Source organism: Sipha flava, unplaced genomic scaffold (assembly GCF_003268045.1).
Source record: "Sipha flava isolate LNK unplaced genomic scaffold, YSA_version1 201_pilon_pilon, whole genome shotgun sequence".
Lineage (NCBI taxonomy): Eukaryota > Metazoa > Arthropoda > Insecta > Hemiptera > Aphididae > Sipha > Sipha flava.
Genome location: NW_020272791.1, coordinates 428114 through 452730, shown reverse-complemented (window position 1 = coordinate 452730; position 24617 = coordinate 428114). Strand labels below are relative to the sequence as shown.

The 24617-nt window shown below is 24.5% G+C and overlaps 1 protein-coding gene across 2 annotated transcripts; it reads right to left on the bottom strand.

Moving 5' to 3' along the window:
• LOC112682259 (SAFB-like transcription modulator) lies at positions 1–23726 on the bottom strand. Of its 2 annotated transcripts, none has more exons than XM_025552794.1 (17): positions 23422–23726; positions 20241–20412; positions 18498–18598; positions 18337–18432; positions 16996–17020; positions 15790–16078; positions 13650–13687; positions 13479–13582; positions 8318–8467; positions 8046–8244; positions 6480–6676; positions 6208–6341; positions 5899–6141; positions 5609–5803; positions 689–834; positions 423–621; positions 1–350 (listed from the first exon to the last, which is right to left on the bottom strand). In XM_025552794.1, the coding sequence occupies exons 1-17, from the start codon at positions 23545–23547 to the stop codon at positions 164–166; spliced, it is 2601 nt and encodes an 866-aa protein (XP_025408579.1). In that variant the 5' UTR covers positions 23548–23726; the 3' UTR covers positions 1–163. The 2 variants fall into 2 exon arrangements, with proteins under 2 accessions (XP_025408579.1, XP_025408580.1); XM_025552795.1 differs by having other exon boundaries at positions 1–347.
• Between the last annotated feature and the right edge of the window lie 891 nt (positions 23727–24617).

Sequence of the window (24617 nt, the reverse complement as noted above, 5' to 3'; positions counted from 1 at the left end):
ATTAATACAGATACTCATTATTTGTTTATATATTTAAATATATATATAGTTTATATATATATTTAAATTATGTTTGAGGGCACAATGACAAAGGAATGTGTTGTGCTCAGTATTTAGTATTCACATTATTATTAATCAAAAGTTTCTGATTAAATGAGAATATCTAATATTTGCGTGACATACCGCTCATTTTGTAACTATCAAATCTATTATCACTTGAGTAGTTTGAAGACATATTTAATCCCATGTTTGGTATTACTTGATGATTATTAACATACAATGGATTACTACTTGAACTACGTCCACTAATTGACATAGAAGAAGGATTACTTGAAGTACTATTCCACCTGCTAAAAACAAATACAAACATTTTAGAGAAATTTTATTTATAACTAATACAATAAGAACTATGTTATACATACTTATCAGATGGTGGTTGAGGAGGACGTTGCCACACATTTGTTTCTATTTCACGACTACTACTATTTGACCATGGATCTGGTCTTGTATTCAATACCATACTACTAGATCCAGAGTTTGATCCAAGTGAATTATAAGAGTTTTTCACAGCTGCTGATGACCATGAATTGCTTTCACTGTTACGGGATGACATTCCATATGCTGAAATTAATATAAATTGTTATATAATAAGAAATTATTTAACGTAATAACTGCTTTGAACACTTACAACTTTTATTTGAATCATATGATGAATGAGCATGTAGACTACTACTACCACTGTTTGATGACTCTTTTCTACGAGAATCTTCTCTTCGATCAGACCGATCATCACGACTCCTGTAATGGTGATCTGTTGCTGGCGGAGCACCATACCTACAAATAAAATATTGATAAATAATATCTATCAATTAATTACTATATACTAATTAATTCTATTACTACGATATAATATAAAGTAAAAGAATAAAATATTATTGATATACACAGGGATGGACAAGATACTTGAAAATAAGTACATAGATACTAGATGTATACATTTTCTCCCAAAGATATAAGATACATTTGAAATTTCTAAAAGAAACCAAGTACAAAATACAATTCATTTTTTTTTTTTTAATTAATACTAAAATAGATTAAAGTATTAAAATTCATTATATTTCAATATTGTTTATTTTAAAAAAAATTAAAACTCACAAACATTTATTAAGTGATATAGTAATAGATTCTTGGTCTATTATTTTTTGTTAGAATAGTAAAAAAAAAAAAATTAATTTCAAATAAACTTAATTTATTACTTATTACTAAAGATCGGATATAACTGCATTAAAAATATCTTGAAATTGCACTAAAAAGATGCCAAAATTGCAATGAAATACATTAAAATTACATAGTAAAATCATATCAAATATACAATCATTAATTAATTACTTAAATAATATTATGGACATCAATATAATATTTACAAAATATATAATTTTTCTGAATTCAAATTTATAATTATATACATCTCTAAATTGTGTTCTTGAAAATAGTATCGTCTAATATTTAAAATATGTTTATATAATGAAAAAGTACGTTCAACATCGACACTTGTTATCGATGCATATTTAAAATAGTTTAAAAATTGGGCGATGTATCTAAATAAACATTTTGATTTCCTGTCAATCTCAGAGTAAGTTTTAATAGTTTTATATCCTTCATTTTTTTCTAAGACATATTTTAATTTATCTTTAACTATTTTTCCATTGGGACTGGGAATATTTATACTAAATATGTTTAAACTAATAAGTAATTGACCATTTGATTCTTCTAAACTTGTGAGTTTTGTGGACAGCTCAGATAAATATAATTTTAAAAATCCTAAAATACATTTAACTACTTGTAAAAATTTACGTCGTAGTTATATTTTTTAAGTAAAATCACTTGGGAAATAATAATTTGTATATTTTATCACGTGAAGTATACAAAAATTGCAATAATTGCAAAAAATTAAATTAAATTAAATAGGAAGACTGTAATTAAACTGATTCGTATACATATTTGATCAGATTTGATTTACTGGGTATCAATAAAAAGTTGCAATATCAATTAAATCCACTCTTTACTTAGTACTTTTATTTAAAAATAGCCATTTTTTTTAAAGAAATATTATATTTTCAAACATTTTATCATATAACCTAGAACGTGTTACGCAAATACACAAAACAAACTAAAGAAAACAATCCAAGATCACTAATTTGTGTAGCAGTAAACAAATATTTTAGCCCAATTTATCCTAAAATCTCTACTTATTTAAAACTTGTTTCACAAAATATCCATTAAATTTAGTGCATATATCAGTCAACTACATATATTTACATAAAAAAATTTAAAATTGACTTATTTCTTTCTAGAAAAAAATGTATTTTATTTGTATCTTTTATTTTTAAGTAAACAAAATGAAAAGATATACACATCTTTGAAAATAAGTATCTAAGATATTGCCCATCCCTGGATACATAATATAATTCAACAAATTATATACTACTGTTAACTAATTTCATTTAACATATAATTAAGAATAATTTCAATTTCAATAATATTATTGTTTCATAATCCAGTACAAACATAAACTAATATTAAAATAATTGTTTAGCTGTCAATGGTTGAATTTTGATTTACAAAGTTCAAAAATACTATGAATATTTTAACATTTCATAATAATATATAAGAACTTTGATCTATTGGTAACAATAGTGATTATTCTGTCTATTTAAATTACCAAAATAATATTTATATTTTCTACAAACAAAATATTATTGGTTATAGAGTGTATAAGTAATATTAATATTATTATTTCCTAATAAAATAATAAATATGTAATTATAAGTTTTTGTTATGAATAGGGTCCGGATTTTTATGCATTTACATATTTGTAATGAGTGTATGCAGTTCAACGGGAGTAAGAAATGTGAACGATTTGTGTAGCAGAGAATCTATAGAAAAAAGTTTATTTTGCATATAAATGCATATTTTAAGGTTGAGAGCATATTTGAAGAATTCGGCATAATAAAGCATATTTTGGTACATAATAGTTATTTTATTTATATTTCACTATAGAAACTAGATTTATGAGTTTATGAAGTATTGTGGGGAAATATTTAATTTGTATTAAAACCATATCTTGCTTATCGAAACACATCGATCGACAACAATGAAGACCAGTTATATATAAATTTCCTTCATACAATTATATTTTTAGCATGATTATTATTATTATTATTATCGTGATTTTAAGTCTTATATTGGATAAACACGCTGCATCGTAGCTCTTGTTGTTTTACATTTAGTTGGTATTTAATCGTCGCGCGTCGTGCTGTAGTCGCCAGTCGGTAATCGCCTATAAATATAATTTCGTAATCCGCATTCCGTATACAAACAAATTTCTTTAATAATTTTTTTTACGCTCGTAAATTTTAAAATGCCGAAAAGTCGTAGTAATATTCAAATTTTAATAAAACAATGGATTGCATTGTATAATAAAACAGACCACACAATTTTTACTACGGACGGTTCAGTAGTGTTTTGTCAATTGTGTGACAAAAAAATCGTTTGCACCAAAAAATTTCAAATACAACAACACGTTGATACTGCTTTGCATAAAAGTGCTTTAAATCGTAAAGCAAATGATAATAAACAACAATTTTTTGTATTGGACGCAAAACCTAAATCTGGTAACATTTTTAACGAGGATTTTTGTTCAGCTTTGATAGTCGCTAATATACCATGGAATAAACTTCAAATTCCCGAATTCAAGAATTTTTTGGAAAAGTACACAGGTAAGCATATTCCCGATGAAAGTATACTTAGAAAAAATTATCTTGGTCCATGTTACAATAATGTTATAAATGCAATCCAAGAAATTATTGGAAATTCAGATATTTGGATTGCTGTTGACGAAACAACTGATACAAACGGCCGTTATATAGCAAATTTATTAGTTGGCGTTTTAGAATGTGATACACCAAGTCAACCCTATCTATTAGCATGTAAAGAACTGCCAAAAACAAATCACTCTACCGTATCTCGTTTTATTAACGATAGTTTAAAAATATTATGGCCCGCTGGGGGAAATGACGAAAACCTAAGATTGTTTTTATCAGATGCAGCGCCATATATGGTTAAAACTGGAGATGCATTAAAAGTGTTTTACCCAAATATCATCCATGTAACATGCGTAGCACATATGTTAAACAGAGTAGCAGAAAAGGTAAGAGAGTTATTCCCCGATGTAAATAAATTAATTAACAATGTAAAAAAATCTTTTTTAAAGTCACCTTCTCGTATTCAACTATATAAAGAAATGCTACCTGGTTTACCATTGCCCCCGGAACCAGTTATTACAAGATGGGGGACATGGATAGAGGCAGTTATATTTAATGCAAATAACTATGAAGATATTAAAAGTGTAATAGAAAAACTAGATAATGATTCTTCAGCAAGTGTAGATAATTGTAAAAAAATGTTCAATTTGACTACAGTGAAAAATGATTTAACATTTATAAAAATTAACTTTTCTGGACTTATTCGGGCAATCACAAACTTAGAAGATACTAAATTGACATTACTACAATCGTTAGAGATTACGAAAAATATAATTTCCGAACTATCAAATATACAAGGTGACAAAGGTTCTATCATAAAAAATAAAATACCTCAGTTATATCAAAAAAATAAAGGATTTCAAGTACTAGAACAAATCGGACTAGTTATATCAGGTAACAATGAAATACAGATTCCAGAAAATTTCAATCCTTGCTCTGTGGCAAATATGAAATATGCACCGTTGACGTCAGTAGATGTGGAAAGATCCTTCAGTCTATATAAACATATATTAAGTGATAGAAGAATAAATATGACACCTGAACATATGGAAGAGTATATTATTGTTAACTCTTTTTATAAAAAGTAAATATCGATTTATATCTATTAGGTAATTAAAATGTTTTTATTTGTTTAAATTGTTTTTTTTATATATATAAATTGTCTTCATTGGTATAAAAGAATTAAATACATTTTTTTAATTATTATTTTTAACTAAAGTGCACTTTATTAATTTAATGTAATTTTTAAACATTTTTTATCTTTAATTAATGTTGTAAGTTGATGTCGCAGTGCCGGTAATAAAAAAATTAAGTTTGTTTGATTATGTTGTATTAATTATTATTTATTAATATATAAAGAAAAAATTAAAAAAAAAAAATTATAAATGCATATATTTTGGGTAAGAGCATATTTTTGCATATTTTTTAAAAAAAATAAGAGCATATCTAGTGCATATTTAAAGGTTTTTTGATGCATAAATGCATACTATTTAAGGTTTTTAAGTGCATACAAATCCGGACCCTAGTTATGAAAATACACTTCAAGACAAAAAATATCATTGAGAAAAACTTATTAAATAGTCTTGAAAACGATATCAAACATTATTTCAACTGTATCACAAGTTTATACAAACCAAGATAATTATTAACAAAACTATTTAGCTGTCAAATGGCTGAATATTATTTAACGAAATTCTTACCAATTGTAATTAAATTACTACAGTTATACTGTTAAAATTTTTGAAAATCATTTGTAACTATTTCTATTAAAATTAAATTATCACCTCATGCTAACAGTAGAATCCTTAGGTCTTGAAGCAGGAGGAGGAGGAGGGGGAGGTGATGGTCTAGAACGGCGAGAATCTGATGAATGCTGTTCATAACGGTGTCTAGATGAAGTTATATTAGGAGGAGGTGGAGCTGCTTGGCTTATATAGTCTGTACTAGACTGTACACGAGAACTACGAACTGGTTCTTTTCTGTAAAAATATAATTGTATAATAACAGATGAAAATTAATAGTTTTAAAAGATATAAAAGTAGAAGCATTGTAGGGTATGAAAATTTAAAAATACCTTTCATCATAACGGGATGAATTTGATGAATGTCTTTTACTAGGCGGTGGAGAAGGAGGCATGGCACGTTTAAGCACTGCCTGGCGTTTTGTTTCTTCAAGCTTTTCTTGTGCTCTACGCAATTCTTCCTTTTCTCTTTGCAATCTTTCTCGTTCTAATCTTTGATTTTCACGTTCCAAACGTAATAATTCAGCCTTTTCTTTTTCGATTCGTTCACGTTCAATTCTAAGTTTTTGTCTTTCCCTTGTTAAATAATATATAAATTATAATAATTTTATTAATATAAATATAAATATTTTTAAAGCTAACTTTTCTAGACGAAAAGCTTCTTCTTTTTGTTTTCTTTCTATTTCTAATTGACGTTCTTTTTCAATACGTCTCTTACGTTCTTCTTCTCTCATTGCTCTTTCTTGTTCTTTTTGTTTTTGTCTTTCTCGTTCAGTCTAGGAGAAATCACAATAAAACAAGAAATTTAATTTTTATTATAAATATTATAAATTTTATTATATTTATTTATTAAATTTATTTTATTATATTAAACACCAATAGAAAAAATATTAATTTATGAATAAAAGACTTACTTTCATTTTTGTGAAGTTTAATATCTCTTGCTGTCTTCTCTTCTCTCTTTCTAAACGCTCTCGTTCACGTTCTAATTCTCTTAGCCGTTCTCTATCACGTTCATTACTTTTACTTTTAATACTTCTATCTTTTCTACGATCATCTCTTTCAATAACAATTTTTGAACGCTTTGTTTCTAGGCATTGATCTTTAGATACTAAAAATGAATAAAAAATATAGTAAATTTAATATATATATACGCACACACATTAATTTTTTGAAAAAGGATTTTGGTTTTATAAATTAAATAGAAAAATTAATAATTAATCAATAATTAAAATTGTTAATATTTTGATTCAAGAGTAATTTATTTAAAACTTTGGACATGAAAATACCTAATTTTATACTTCAAAAACAAAATGCTTATACTTTATATAGTATAAAATGTGATTAAACACTATATATAAATAATTTGATAATAGAAAGTAGTACAAAATGTTTTTAATTAGCAGAATATCAATACAGTAAAACCGTACTAATATGGAAAAATTATTCAATCTCAGCAACTCTGATACATCATGCCCTGAGTAAGATGGAACTTGTCTAACGTGGAAATGGGAAACAATATTTTTGTCATTTACCTGTTCATTATGGAAATACCTATTTGAAAATGATCAGATAATAAATATTATCTATATTGATTAGGATTATTTCATTACACTACATATATTTTTTTGTTAGACTTGTAACTTGTAGTAGTGTTTTAGATTCATAAAACCTCAGACTATATAACGTTTTTGTATTAACTTATTGTTATTTATTACATAACTCAGTACATCAAAATTGAATATATGTTTAACTTTAAATGAAAAATTAAAATTAATTGAATCTAATGTAAAAGATAAATTATTAGTAAAACAAATTTGTGAACTTTTAAAAAGTCGAAAAAGTCAAGTCTATAAAATACTAAACCAAAAAACGAAAAATAAATAAAAGAACAATGAATGAATGAATGATAAATTTAACAATACAAATTAATGGAATATTTAAAGTCTTAAATCTACTTATAGTATAATTTTTGTTTTAGAAAATGGTTGGATGAAAAGAAAATCAAAATCAAACATAAACGGGCTAGAGCAAAAAACTTATACATTTCTGAATCAATTATTTATAATGTCATATTGCTAAACAAATGCCACACAGTATTTAAAGTATCAAATGGCTAGTTGGAAAATTTTAAAAGTTTTAGAAGAATTATAGAAGAGTACGTAATTACATAAAATTTTTAAATAAATATGTAAAATAAAAAGTTAATAAAATCTAATAAATAATAAATAATATACAAAATAAAACATTTTTATTTAACTTTTTTGTTGTTGACCTGTATTAAATGGAAATTCGCCTAAAATGGGGAAAATATTCGGTCATAACCATTTCCATATTATACAGGTTTTACTGAATAATTGAATTATTCAAACATTATAAAATAAGCTTTTATATAATCAATGGGAAAATGGATTATAATTGTTAAACTTTAGTTTATAACTAATAAATTATGTAATACCCTCAAAATAAAGAATACAAACATGATCGTTTTTGGTCCTTTGGCACATCTGGTTTTTTATCATCATTAATTGTAATTTCTGGTCTCTTTTCTCTTTTCTCCTCTCGTTTATCTTTTTTTTCTTCCGGCTTTTTATTTTTACGTTCAGCTTCTGAATTTTCACTAATTTTAGATACATCAGTACTTTTTGTTGTCTGTTGATAACCATTATCACGCTTAGCCTGTAAATAATGTTATTCGTAAAAAAAAAAAATATATAAATAATTTAAATGAAAATATAATATTAAAACGAACTCGTTCAACACTTATAACTCTTCCATGAAGTTCGGTCTTATGTAAATTTTCAATACTACGATTAGCATCTTCGGCTGAAGATAGTGTAACAAATCCATAACAACGAGCTCCTGGAGTTTTTGCATTTGTTACAACTTTAGCTCCAACAACCTATAATGTAAATAATAATTATTAATAAAAAATAAAAATAAATAAATAAATAAAAAATATTGTTTTCAACTTAATTTTAAACAATAATTATTACTTAAATTAACATATATTTTTGATATTAATGTTTTGAAAAAATATCTATTTTATATATATTAATAATATTTTTACTATTGTCAAAATAAAAATTAATGTATATGGTTTTATTCTCTTAAATACTGAAATGTTTTAATGACCACAAAAGAGATTTAATTACATAAAATAAATTAAATAAATCTATATTAAAAATGATTATTCATCTGCTTGATACAAATAAAAAATATGAATTATAATTACTAAGCTCAGAGTTTTCAATAATGCATTGTTCTCATATCATACATAAAAACCCTACCACCTACATCAGAAATTAGAAATTATATTTTAATTTAATGAATATTATTTATTTAATAACTTGCCCAACTACAATTTAATGTAAAAAAAATCTATTAAATAGAAATAAACCAAGAACATATGTCCCAGAATAAATTTCACCCGGTAAAAATCTTTGTTGTTGGTTATCTATAATTTTTATTTATATTTCATCATAAAGGATGATTATGCCTGCAAGGTAAACAATACAGTTAATAATAGACAAAATACAAATATAAAATATTACATAGCGAAATAACTTAATAATTAAATGATTGTATAAATGCAATAAAACTAAATGAAGTTATAAAACAAGTTAGCCATAAGAGTATATGTATAAGGTATTATGAATGAAAAGTAATTGATGAATTGAAAAAATCATAATTATTTATTTTACTACATAATTTAAGCATTCGATTTACCAGCGAGTTACTACTATAGTTCTGTGTATGAGTAGATAAAAAAAAACATTGGAGAAGAACGAAGAAATACTTGAAGAACGTTTAATAGGTTTTAAATTTAAAATTTCTGGACAATTGATTTTATTATTTAATAGATTATAAATCCATTTAACATCTAGACAGTTTCTTCTACACAACAGAAGGTGTATTTTTAGATTTTCAAGCAACTTATCATACTTAATTTCATTATTTTTAACTTTATAAGAGATTAATTTAAAAAAACGATGTTAGGTGGATTCAAACTTGATTATATCACTTAACACGTATGGTTATCATATAATAGAACCATATTCCAAAATGGACTATACTAGTGCAATATATAAGATTTTTAAACATGTAATATTCAGAAATTTGCTAAAATTACATTTTAAAAATTCTTATGTACTAGATGCTTTATTACAAATATATGTAATATGTTTTGAGAATGACAAATAACTAGATAGGAAAACACCTAAGTCTTTCACGTAGTTAACTGCAATGAGATTAGAGCCATTACATATTGGTTATGAATGAAAGATTTAGATCTTATAAATGTTATTTGTAAGCATTTATTCACATTTATCTGCAATTTATTTTTTATGGACTACTCATAAAATTTATATAAATCAAATTGTAATTTATTATAATTACTAAATAATTAAATTTGAGCATATATCTTTAAGTCATCAGCAAATAATAAATACTTACAATGATTAAATACTTTATATAGGTTATAAATAGGAGAGGAGATAAATGCCCACCTTGTAGAACTCCAGATGTTACATGAATAATAGAGGACGACGATTTATCTATTTTAATAATTTGTTACCTATAAGATAGGAGGAACACAGTTTATCATTTGATTTTCTACTCCCGATGCATTTAACTTACTAATCAGTAATAAATGATCAACACCATCAAAAGCTTTTTTTAAGTCAATGTATATTGCATCTACAACACCATCTTTAGACACTACAGTCATTAAATCTCTGTAATAAATCAATAAATTTGGAAGATTTAAATCAAATAATGTTGGTTGTCTACAAGAATTGGGACTTAAAAATATCTAAGTTTTGGCACTAATAATTTTTCAAATAATTTAGGTTATACACTTAATCTTGATATTGGTCGATTATTAGATACATTTGATCTTGAACCAGATTTAAAAACTGGATTTATGTAACTAGTCTTCCAAATAGTAGGAAAAATACCTGATGATAAAGATAATGAAAATAGAAAAAGAATTTGGCATGTTAAGGAGTAGCAACAATTTCTAAAAAAAATCTCAGGGACTAGGTCAGGACCAATTGTTATATTTACATGTAATTTCATTAGGACATCAAAAACTTCAAACCTTGTAACTGTACATTTATTTAAATGGATACTTTCTGACACTATGCTGTTTAAATAACTATTTATATTATAATTAAGAGATGAATAAACTAACCAAAATATATAACAAACATATTTATCATTTATGTCATTAGAATGTGTATTATCTAAATCTAATATAGTAGGTAAGCGATTTACCTTTTTGCAATTTTTTATATATGACCAAAAATATTTAGGATTAGATACTATACTATTTTGTACATAGTGCAAATAATTTGAGAAACAACATTTTACGAGAGCTTTACATAAAGCTCTGGTTTCTGAAAATGTATTATAAAGTTCCGGTAAATCTTCATGTTTGTATTATTTTTATGAATTTGGGATATTAATTCTTAATTAATTAATTCTTAATATTACATCCGGTCACAAACTGATTGTTTAGGAAAAAATATCAACCAGAGAACAATGGATGATCATGATATAGCGAACATATAAATAGAAACAAATCAAGATGACACGTCTCAGAGTGCAGTTCGCAAATTTAAAAAATCTGTCGTTTATAATGTAGCATCCGGTCACAAACTGGTTGTTTAGAATAAAATATCAACCAGAGAACAATGGACGATCATAATATAGCGAACATATAAATAGAAACAAATCATGATGATACATCTCAGAGTGCAGTTCGCAAATTTAATAAATCTGTTATTATAATGTAGCATCTGTTCACAAACTGGTTGTTTAGAGTAAATCATCAACCAGAGAACAATAGACGATCATGATATAGCGAACATATAAATAGAAACAAATCAAGTTGATATGTCTCAGAGTGCAGTTCGCAAATTTAGAATATCTGTTTTCTATAAGGTTATATCCAGTCACTGATTGTTGAGAGGACACCTCATACACATGGTCTGGCACACTTACAACATAGCAAATATGCGTTCAGTAGTTCAAATGTAGTAATGTTAGTATGTTTATATGATTATATGAATAAACAGACCTACAATAAAACTTTAAGAGAAAAATATTATATGTGATTTGTTCATCGATTTTTACAATATTTTAATTTTTAAGCAAGTTATGAGTTTTTTTTTTTATGTGTAATACTTAACATACTTGTAACTTGTATGAAAATTAAAATACCAGAAAAAACCGGCCAAAAAAATACAGATAACGTTCTTCTCTCAGTTTGATTATAGGTCAGTTTTCTCTAATATTTAGGTTAATATCACTACATTTGAACTACTGAACGTGAATTAACTATATTGTACATTTGTCAGGCGGAGACAACACATGCAGGTGTAGTGTACTCTTAAAGATAAAATATCAATCAAAGAACAGAATGGATAAGTATGGAATAGCAAATACATAAATAGTAACAAATTAATATAATTCGCCTCGGTGTAATTCACAAATTTAAGACTCTAAGGTTAGGTTAACAATAATAAATCTTAATAGTAAATCTTAGGTTGACAGTATTAAAATGTGATAAAAAAAAAAATTATGATGTAATATTATTTTAGGGATTCATTCTAATAATAGAAATTCTGATGTAATAATTCTAATAGAAATACATTCTCATTTAAATGATTAAGAAACCATACTATGAAACAGACTATTTCAGTATGTAATGGCAATGGTAACCAAGTAGAAACATTTCTTTGTTATGTGCTATGCAAAATATAGACAATACTATTAAAAGTGTAGGGTAATACATATAGTAATAAATATATGTATAATATAAATATTTATTCGCTTATGATATAACATAAACCCTCTAAACCCTAACTTTCTCAATGACCTTGAGGTTGTATCAATATTTACACTTTTAAATGTTAATTTTATATAAAGCCTCAGAAAAAATTCATAGTACTCCTAACTTTTCTTAGACAATAATCTACAACTACAGATTTAATAAATACAAAAAACAAAATGAAAGCATTTATATCTTACAAATGCAAGGGTTGTAAACAAGTCAATTTTTAGAGGAATCAATCATTTTTTTAAAGTAACTTAATATTTAATAAGCTTATACTTTTTAACATAATTATATTAGTAGATATAATTTGCTACAAACTAAATATTTTGAATTTAACTCACTTTTTGGAAAATGTTGGCGATACCTAAACTATTAAAACTATTTTATTCATAAGCATTTAATTCACTGAAAATAAATATGATACCAACCAAATTTAATAAAATTAATAATATATATATATATATATATATATATATAAGACTTTAAGCTATATGTTATGCTATAAGGATTAATTTATTAAAAATAGCTATGGCCCTAAAATATACAGCTAGATTTATTGATAGATTTTTCAATGGATATTTGTTTTATTACTTAATATTAAATATTCATGAAAAAAAAAAACTAAATAATTTTTATTTTTTGTAACTTATGACTGTACATTAACCAATACAACATTTTCATTGATTATTCTTTAAAATACTAAATAACTAAAAAAGTTGAAAATATTTATGCAACTGTTAATACCTTATTTATGATCAGTTAAACTTGAATATAAATACATTTTTCTCTCACATCTATACCATATGTGTATCCTTATGAACATACATCTTTCTTATCAATACCAACTCAATAAACTAATTATTAAAAAAATTAAATACTTTGTTAACTACATGTACATTGTATAATCTCTTTATTTATCTTTTACCAATTAAAAGTAATAAAATCTATCATTCTTGTAATTGATAATATGTTACCATTAAACATATAATATTTTGCAACAATTTTGATAATTATAATATATATTGCAATTATTACCAACTAATGATAACTAATAACTAATCATTAATATTACCTTTCCGTATTTTGAAAATAGTTGCTTCAAATCAGTAGCTTTAGTAATTGATGATAAACCACTAACCCAGATGTTACGTACCAAAGATGTATTATTTTTTTTTGCTAAAACAATTTAAACAAAAATAATTAATAATATTTTTATAAAGTAGTCACAGATGTTTAAACTTACAAGTATCATTTGGTACTTGTGGGGACTTAGAATCAGTACTGAAAATATTCAAAACAAAAATCAATTAGCTTCATATAAATATAACAAAAATATTTTAACAATCTGCTACATACAAAAAATACATTTATTTCACACATAAAAAAATATATTAAATTATTACTTGCTTCCTTGTTTTGACTTAAATAAAAAATAAGTATTTAAATAGTATACCAACTATATAAAACTGACATACATATTTATCAAATACTTGATAATCATAAAATTAATATAAAATCACCTTGCATTCAAATTTATTGTCATCATACTCAATTTCATTGATACATCATGTTACAGTATTAAAGAAAAACGAATCACAATAATTTTACTTAAATGTTATTGAGTCACATATTTAACATCAAAGTCACTTGAAAAAATATTGCCAAATGAAAGAAAAATTAGACAATTAGTTCACCACAGAAATAAAATGATTAACAAATACCATATCTTCATAAGTTTTAGTTTATAAGTAATGTATACATAGATTATACATTAATACTGAATCATGATTGTCATTTCTTCCAGGTGTCAAGTTATCCATTTTGTATGACTTAAGTATAATTCAAATTATAAAACTGATTTCTTACTAATTTTGCAGTAATTTTCATTTTTCCATATAGAACATCAAGTTTAATTCTTGCAGTATACAAAATATTAACATTAATAACTAGTTATTTTCAACAGTAAATATTATCTTGGCATTACAAAGTAATTGTAATGTACTTGTATATTTTAAAGGTTGAATAAAAAGCACTGTAGTAGAACATTTATATTTTACATCAATATTGATCATTACAAAGTTAATAATAGAATTTCAAATTCTACTAAGTTATACTTTTTCTTGTGTATAATTGATTTAAGAAAATCAATTTACTCGTTGTATAATTAATAACAACATTCTATAAATTTGCTGTGACTTTTAATGACTTATATCTTCAAAAAAAAAGTCTTCGGCTGGTTTCCATAATTTTTTTTTAATTGTTCATCTATATTTAGTCTGCATAATAAATTCCATCAGCTAGGCTTATGATTATACAATTTTGTGTTATTTAATATATCTAATACTTTATTTTTCAAAGTATATAGTGTTTTATACAAACATTTAAAAACTGGTTTGTATTTAATCATATAATTATAAAGAGGTTCAATCAAAAGGCAATAACTTATTATTTTCAAGTGACTTCTTAGTTTTAACTCGAAACTATATATTTTTTGTCAAAATTAAATTTTTTAATGGATCGATGTATGTACCATTTTTTTATTTATATTAATTTTTTCAAAATTTTTTTTTTTTTAAATTTATAGTTGAAAATTAAATTATTAATAAGTATCAAATATAATAAACAATAAAAATTAAACTAACAATTTTTTAAGAATTAATATAGTTGAAACTTAAAACCATTTGGCAACAAATAGCTTTTCAATATTTTAGACAATACATTTTTATTTAATTTATATATTAAATGATTAAGTAATTAAAATATATATATAACTAAACACAAAGAAATTCAAAAATTATTTCAACAGTTGTATGCTTAGAGGATCATCAATTGAATAAAACTTAAAAAAAATAATGTAATATCAAAGAGTTAGTTATTTGATGTTGACCGATAAAAATAAAAATAAATTTAAATTAAAATGGATTATAAAATACTTAAATAACTAAATTAATAACTTCAAATAAAATCTTAGGCAAAATTTGTGAATAAAAGAATATTAATCAATTAATAAAATGGTACATACATCTAATGATATTTCATAAAATATACACAAAAGTCAAAAGTATAATCCCTAGATAAATAAAATAGACTTCAGCTCCAAAATATATAGAAATTGTTGCAACAAATAATCTCCATTAATTTGTCATGCAAATTGGTGTATACAGATAGTTATAATATACTAGCAATTTGTTCACGTTAATATATATTTGTTCGTTAACAATCTGGAAAACTAAACGGTATTTGTTCAAACTTAGCATTGCTAAAAGAGATTTTAAAAATTATAATTTTTTTTTTTTTTTAATTGGTTGTCATTATCAATCCTTGACGTGATTTTCCGATGAAGGGGTAAAGAATCAGTAGTCGAGACCGTGTGCAAAACAAACCTCTGCTTAGTGCCAGGTTCCACTTTATCTTTAACTTGTTTCTCCTCTTCTTTCTTCTCATCTTTGGGTACACTGACACTGATGATGGGTTTTGCATTGCTGTTGTCCTTGTCATCTTTGTGGATACTGCGTGGTTTATCCCCAACAGATGATCGTTTCTCAGTTGTACTCCGGCGGCTTTTGACTGACCCAGTTGATGATCTACTGCTATTAGCAATAACAGGATGACGAGATTCACGTTGTTTGATCAATGACGTTTCTTCTTTGGAACAGTTCTCGATCACTTCGTCTAGATTTCGTCACACAAATTAAATATACATAAAACACAAGTCACAAATTATCTAATAATAAACTCAATGTACCTAAAGTATTTATAATATTTAACATGTTAATTATAATTTGAACCTAAATTTAACTTTTAAATGAAGAAAAACAAATATAAAATAATGCTATAAAAATAAATAATAAAATTATAAATGGTTAGTGCATGAACCAACTGAATAAATAACAAAACATACTATATAATAAAAATATCAAAATTAATTAGTTTACAAAAATATAAATAAGATATATATAAATATATCACCTATAGTTAGACATAAGTCTTTACATAGTAAAATATATTTAATTTATTGTGAATAAACAATAGATAACCAAGTTATTGGAGTCTACTATTACTTAAGTTTATTTATATCAAGTTAATATAAAAATTTAGTTAGGAACTTACAATAACTAATTTGTAAGTGATAAAACCATAAGAATTATATAACCTATTTAAAATATCTAAAACATCTTTTTCAATCAAATGTCAGTTTTTTGGAAAAATATGAATTTCAATAAAATTTATGACTTCATTGATAACAAAATATTGAATGCTTGATTGATGTTCACAATATTCTTCACGTTTTTCCCAGCTACTTGAAACGTTATCAAAATATGACAAATTCAGTTCTTTCTTGATTTTGTGTATCTTCAAATCTTCATTGTAAAACTCATATTGATTGATTATATATACAAATTACACAAATGAACAAGTTCCAAATCAGCATAGTTATCATATTAAGATATAATTACTTGATAATCTTAATTTAAAAAAACAATGGTTCCTACATATTTTTCTATCCATAACTTTTTTGAATTTAAACATACTTTATATGAAATTAAGATTTTTTTTATCTAAAAATGAAATATATTATTTATAATTACCCTCTTTTTCAATATTTGTATCTTCCTGAAAAAAAAAAATAATAATATAAAATTAATTTCTAATAAGTAATCAAGGGGTATAACAATATAATAAATGTTACGAAAAATAGTTGATTATAACTAATAATTTGTATAACTATGGAACAATCATATTTTGATACTCAGGGACATAATTTACAACATTTAATTAAAATTAATATAAAATTATCAAATTCAACTATTTAAAACATAAAATTGGATGGACAGCAGAAATAAAATCATAATAACAGTTGGTAGTTTGATCGAAAAAATATTTAATATTATTCACACACATAACTGTTAAAGCCAATTGAAAATCACTGTTAAGTTACACTGAGATCGTATACAAACATTTCTATAAGCTATAAATTAACAATAAAAAAAACAAAAACTAATAGAAACAATTATATACTCAAAACAATTTTAAATTTTATAAAAATACTAATCATCATTTAATCATTATTATGTATCATAATTGTTTCAATATAATATTATTATTATTGACTTATTCTGGGCCCATCTAAATTCTACTATAACTTGTCAAAATATATTGAATTTTTAATTACTATATTAATTCAAGTTATATTTTAAATGTTATTAAATAAACATAACTCAAAATGTTTTTAATTAAGCCCAGTAGTATAATTCATGAATTAGTTATTAACTTAATTATTTCAAATTAATTCATTTTAAATATTGTAGAATTGTTTATAATTTAACACATTAATTGTACATGGTAAAATTAATATGTACATCTAAAGAAAATATAATTTTGAATACGTTGTTATAATCTGTTGTGATTTTTAATCAATATTTAGAAAAATCTCACAATGATACTATCCAAACTTCAAAGTACCTAGCAATAATTCATACATAATATTTCATTAATGTACATGGGATCTCAATTAGCATTTTTGTGTTTAAAATAAAAAGGCTCAATAATACAAAACAAATAATAATTTCAGTAGTATTATTTATTAATAAATAAAGATCATAAACATATTGACCCACACTCTATAACATTGAAATTTCAAAATGTTTAAAAAAAAGTATAGAATATGTATTATGAAAGGAAAAACTGGTATGTGAAATAAATTAATTAATGTAAATAAACACTATATACTATAACACGAACAATGTATTTATTATTTAATTTAAGAGAATAAAAAGGTTTCTGAGTGTTATTTTGTAGTAATTAAAGCAAATTAACCTTACTATTTATAATTTAACAACCCTCATATATCTAATATATATATAACAAAGCAATGTAAGAATCAACAGAAAAAAATTCTATATTTCTATAATATAAAGTTATGTAATTACCTCATCAGCAAATAATTTAATATCATCTTCTCCAATCGTCAAATTTATAGAATCTTCATTATTGTCATCTTTATTATTTTCTGGAATAGATTTTTCCTAAAAAAATATTTTAATATTTTTAAAAAAAATTGTTTTGAAATTAAGTTTAATATTTAACTTACAGTGTCATTAATTTCATTAAAATTTTCAGTACTGCCTTTGATTTCCTCTTCATCAACTTCATGATCTAATTCTTCATCTTGTATATTATCTTCATCTATAGCTAAAGTTACAATTTTTATTATTTGTTACAACTGTACATTTTCCAATTTTCTAGTCTTTAAAAATTACATGTTTTTAAGGTTGTTGAATTGCCTAAAAACATGCTAATAGTGAATTCAATACACTAATGTTGTATCATTTTTTATTATTATAAATTTTTATTTTTATTTAATTGTTTTAATTAATTTTAATTTTTAAATTGTTAACTTTGTTTATCAATTTTTTTTGTTTTCATGCATCGCCATTGGGGGTTCAAATTATTAAATAAACTAAATTTTTCTTTACTATATAAACATTATGTTGTGCAGCTATCCATCAACCCGCTCCCTAACAATATGGATAATTCAATTATTATTACTCTTTTTAATAATAAAATATGGACTAAGAGGTTTACTAAGAGATTTACTCTTTTTTTTTTTTATGTTTATGTGTAATTTTTTTTATAAAGTTTATAATAAATAATTTATAATATCTTGTCTGTCTGTTTTAGAAATATGTGTACCACAGCTATAAATTTAAAAAGCTGTTTAAGAGGTTCAACAAAAGAAAAATTATGAAGTTAAACAAGAAAAAGCTGAGAATAGTATTGTTACTGTTTTAACTGAAGAGAATCATTTAATACAAATGACTCTAATGTAACTGATTTTAATGAAACAGAAACCAAGGAATTTTATGCTGATGGAGTTTAACTAGATGAAATTTCACGTCATGCAAATGAAACTCCTGTAATTGATTGCCCTACTATTGATTTAAGTTATAAAGGATGTACAAAAGAACTTGAAAAAGATGATAGGATTAAGATTAATACAACATTACATTAGATAATAAACATTCTGATAATTTAAAAGATGAAGGCAAATAACTAAATCAAAGGTAAGACAGCATAGATACTAGTGAAGAGGTTGTAGATAAATCTTTTGACAAAAATAAAGATGTGATCGAAGAAAATATAAATGAAAATTCTCTTATTTGAGTAAAAAAAGTTTAGCTATAGAAATAAAAATAAAAAATAAATGTTTATTAAATATTGAACAACCTTCAAAACAAGTAATTTTCAAAAATTAGAAAATGAAAAAATGTACAGTTTTAATGGATAATAAAATTTTTACATAATTAATCATAAATAATTTTAACATTTACATTACTCCGATGTAAAGAGCATTTAAGAGATGAACAATCTAATTTGTAGGGTAAATTCCAAAAAAAAATAAAAGTAAAGAAAAACAGTCACAAAAGATTAGTTTTAAGAAAAATAAGTTATTAGATTAAAAAAATTTACAAATCTAAATGCAAATACTTTTAAACAGTCATACAATTTGTTAGAAAAATAAACTGACTATGATTTAATTTTTATTGTATACACTTAATCCTTTAATTCCAAATAAATGCATACATTTTTAATCTTAAACAAATTTAAACTGTCTTCATTAAGGCTTTTGTCAAATGTAATAATTAGTAAAATTTAAATTATACTATCATAAATTTTTTTATAGTTTAAATTGCAAAACAAAATGCACAATTATAATTTATAACACTAAATAATAGAATAGTATATATAACCTACTGTATAATACGTACATCTATATTAAAAAATTTTATATGCAAAATGATGATTACAAAATATTTTATTAAAAATAACTTACTAGATTTAGGACCCGGTTTCTTTCCAACAACATTGGTCTTTACAGTTTTTGTAGGAGTTACTGATTTGGTTTCTTTTTTTTTAGTGACAGGAGATAATTTTTTCTCTGATATCAATGATTCATATTTATCAAATACATAATTTTCTGGATTTTCTCCTTCATCAATAAGTGCCTAAAACCAGAGTAAATATAATTTACTCAATCCATTTGAATTAACTTACTTAAATATTTTAGATTTAAAATGAAAACCTTAAGACTTTTTAAGACTTAATACTCCAATGATATATTATAAACAATATTTTTTCAGTTCCACTAAATACTCTATAAATAATTTATCATTTATTGGTGATATTATTTTCTGTACGGGGAAAATATTATTAGTTAAAATGATAATTTGATAAAATTTATTATTATTAATTATGTACTTTAATTTAATATGATTCATAAGTGTAATTTTATTTGCAAGTTTAAGGTACATTTAATTCAAGAAAAAAGTTAATTAAAAAATTTAATAAGATTTAAAATTATAGGTTTTCCTTTAAAATACTCTAATATACAGTATAGGAAAAGGGAGTTGAGTTAAAGGGTTATAAAGTGTAAAAATGGAAAAATAAAAATAAAACTTTCTTAGTCAATTTGACTTTAGCGTAAATTAGAAGTACTAATGACATTGCTTTAGCTGTAGCATCTTTTGGAATCGTAGCTACACTACTCAAGGGTGGTCAGTTCGCCCATGCTACCTTAAAATTATCATTCAATCTAACAACTTTGGTCACTCCCATTTGTAAGTTGCAGAAGTTTTAAAAAATACAAAAATAATAATGTGGAACAAAATTGCAATGGCACATAAGGCTGGTATTGAGGCTTTAAACAGATCTCTAAAGAATATAAGGGGAAATAAAAGGTTAATGGGTGGAGTAACGGTTTTGTGGGCTAAAAATTTTAGGCAGACTCTACCAATAGTACCAAAAAAGACTAAAACTGATGAAGTCAAGTGATGTCTTAAAAGATCTACTTTGTTTCCTCTAATTAATATACTGAAACTGTCAAAAAATATGAGGGTATACTTGGGAGAGGAAAAATTTGCTAGTAGATTTGTAGATCTTTTACTTGAAATTGGCAATGGTGATTATCCATCATCTGATGAAATGATAACTATTCCAGAAAATTTGTGCACAGTTGTAACTACGGCTCAGGATTTAATATCAACAAATAATGTATCAAATGTATCCAAATACTGCTCATATTCATGATAAACCTATGGAATGATTGTGTAAACGTGCTATACTCACTCCAAAAAATGACCAAGTGGCAACTATCAATAATACACTACTGATGTCTTTTGAAAGGAAGAAAAAGTATATACTTTAATAGATACAGTTGTCAACATAGACGATACAACTAATTATCCGGTTACATTTTTAAATTCATTGAAGCCACGAGGTATGCCATATCATGGGCTTATTTTGCACAGTGGGTATACCTATTAAGTTGTTGTAAAATTTTAAACCACCTAAACTGTGTAATGGGAACCAAGTTTAAAGTCAAAGCTTTACATCGCAGTATAGTGGAAGCCATAATTTTAACTGGATGTGCGAAAGGAGAAACTGTGTTTGTACCACAAATTCCTTTAATTCCGAACAATCTTCCGTTCGGAAATAAAAACAACTTTAGTTTTCCCTTAGTCTGCTTTGCAATGACTATAAACAAGTTTCAAGGCCAGACTCAAATTTGCAGGAATAGACTTGCGAGGAAACTGTTTTTCACATGAACAGTTCTATGTAGCTTACTCACGCGTAAACTTACCCAGTAGATATATGATTATGTCGCCTACTAATAGATCAGTGAAGAATATTGTCTACAAAGTTCTTTAGACAAAATTTTGAAAAACTATTAGTAAAACATTTATTTTAAACCTTTACTGCTAGAACTTATCATAAACAAAGCTACGGGCGCCACAAGCTATAAAGCTATAACTTATAGAAAAGGTTATGATAATAATAATTATTTTAAAAAATAAATTAATATGTATAAAATATTGTTTCAACAATCTTAATTAATTTAAATTTCAATAGATTAAACAAAATTTAATCTTGCCAGGTTATGTACATTTTTATACTTACTCAACAACAACGTAATTCATCTAGTATCCAATACTAAAATAATCAAATACACAATCTATACATTTTAAAAGATCTACTAATAAGGTTTTATAAATCTATGAATTTCTTTTATCACGGTTATTGTCATTATGGACATTTTATGCTAATATTGTTCATATATCTGCCTTCACTGAACTCAATTTTGGGTTTTATTCCAAGTTTTATGTGCTCGTCTTGTAAATTTTTGTATTTTGTAAATTACTAAAATTTTAGGTAGTTGTTTAATATGTGTAACTAACCTGACTAATAATTAATTTAAAAACAGTCAAATTAAAAATCATAAAATTAAGTTATTTTATTATTACAGATTATTAGTATGACTGTAGCATATTACACGAAGAATAACATTTATATTAATAAAAGAAATCGATAAATCAATAAAACCTTATCGGTAAGTCGATTAAAATTTTTGAATCGTAAATTTCACCCTTAGTTTAACCTCATAAATTTTAAACATATGCCAAAGCATGATTTTTATTAGGAACAAAATATAAGAAATTTAGAATTTACAATACTTTAATCATGTTTTTTGTTAAATTAACTTAATAAATGTTGAATACAGGCGAGTTTTAAAAAGTTGAAATTGAAAATTGGTACTGTAATGAGATTGCAGATTATTAACTTGAATAAATTAAAAAACATTTCTTCAACACAAATATGAAGTACGAGTTATTAACTTTAATGCATACCTTAAGGTTAATATAAATAATTTATATGTTACTACCTACTGTTAACAAAAATGTCACCATAATAAATAAATGAACCTTTACAGAACATAATTTATAATGAAATTCCTAGAAATAATAGATTACTACATTAAATAAAATAGAAAACATTCAACAAATAATTTCATAACTCTAAAGTTAAAAATCATATATAATACAAAAAAAATATGTTCATCATGAATTCAAATACTGAAATACTAACCTTCACTTATCCTAAGGATATTTTAACTTTTATGTTTTAACTATATTTAAGGCATAAGTAATACATTTGATAAGCTAACAATGAGTACTTACCTTTTGCAAACGTTCTAAAAGTATTGCTTTTACTCCCGTTTTGTCCAAATCACGTTTTTCAAGCTCCGAACGCAATTCAGGTACCTTCAAATCACAAATTTTACGTAATTCTAACGTTTCCGACATATTTATGAGTTTGCCTATATGATGTAGGCAACAATGTCTGCTTAGAAAATATTTAATTAATTAAGTTCACATAAAACCTATATCAGATTATACAACTTTGAAGCAACACAGAACATGATTCAAAATGGAGTAGTGTTAGCCTTACGAACAAGCGACATCAAACGCGTTATTTACTAAAATGTTCACGATACGTCATTTTTTCAAAGATGCTATGGAAGTCAGACAGTCATGGGAGAAAAAAAAATAACGGCAGGTCGTTTACATTTTTGCACAATTACACATCTTCCTATCACCACGAAACGTTATCTCTGATAGTTGATAAAAACCACGGTTTAAGATACACTAACCCATAACCACTGTTGGGACTTATCTATAGATAGATAGATTTTTTGTCATATTTTATCTTATCTAGATGAATAACGCTTAGTTATCTAATTATTTATCTAAGATTAAGTTTTTACTTATCTAGATAATTTTCTATATTCTTGCCAAGATTAGAGTTATTTTTATTCTTGTACGGAGATGAATCCAAAAAATCGGAGATCATCAAAATCAGTCCAGTCGTTCTTGAATTATAAATTATGTTAAATAAAAAACTTAAAAAAATTAAAGTTAATTAAATTAAGTTCTTGAATTATAAATTCTGTAACCAACCTGACTTTCTTTAATATACAAGTTTTGTATTCATAATCATAATTCGTGTATTATCAATAAATAATTATTACTTCTTGGTATGACATTTTGTTTATATATTCATGTCGGGAAATATTTTTGGTATTTTTAAACCTAATTTCTTATTTTTCCATGGAAGTTCCATATATAGTAAATATTTTATTTTAGTATGTACATAAGTGCTCTGCATGGTCCGGTCTTAATCAGTCCGGTCTAGTACAGTTCTAATATACAAAAACTATTGAATCGTTGTTTTGGTCCGGTTCAATAATTTTTAGAAATAGTTCGGTCCAGTACTCAGATCAAATGCATTATTTTCAGTCCGATCCCAATTATGCAACTTAAAATCTAAATACAGTTATCTATTGTTATGTAAACAAATAAAACGAAAAAACCTA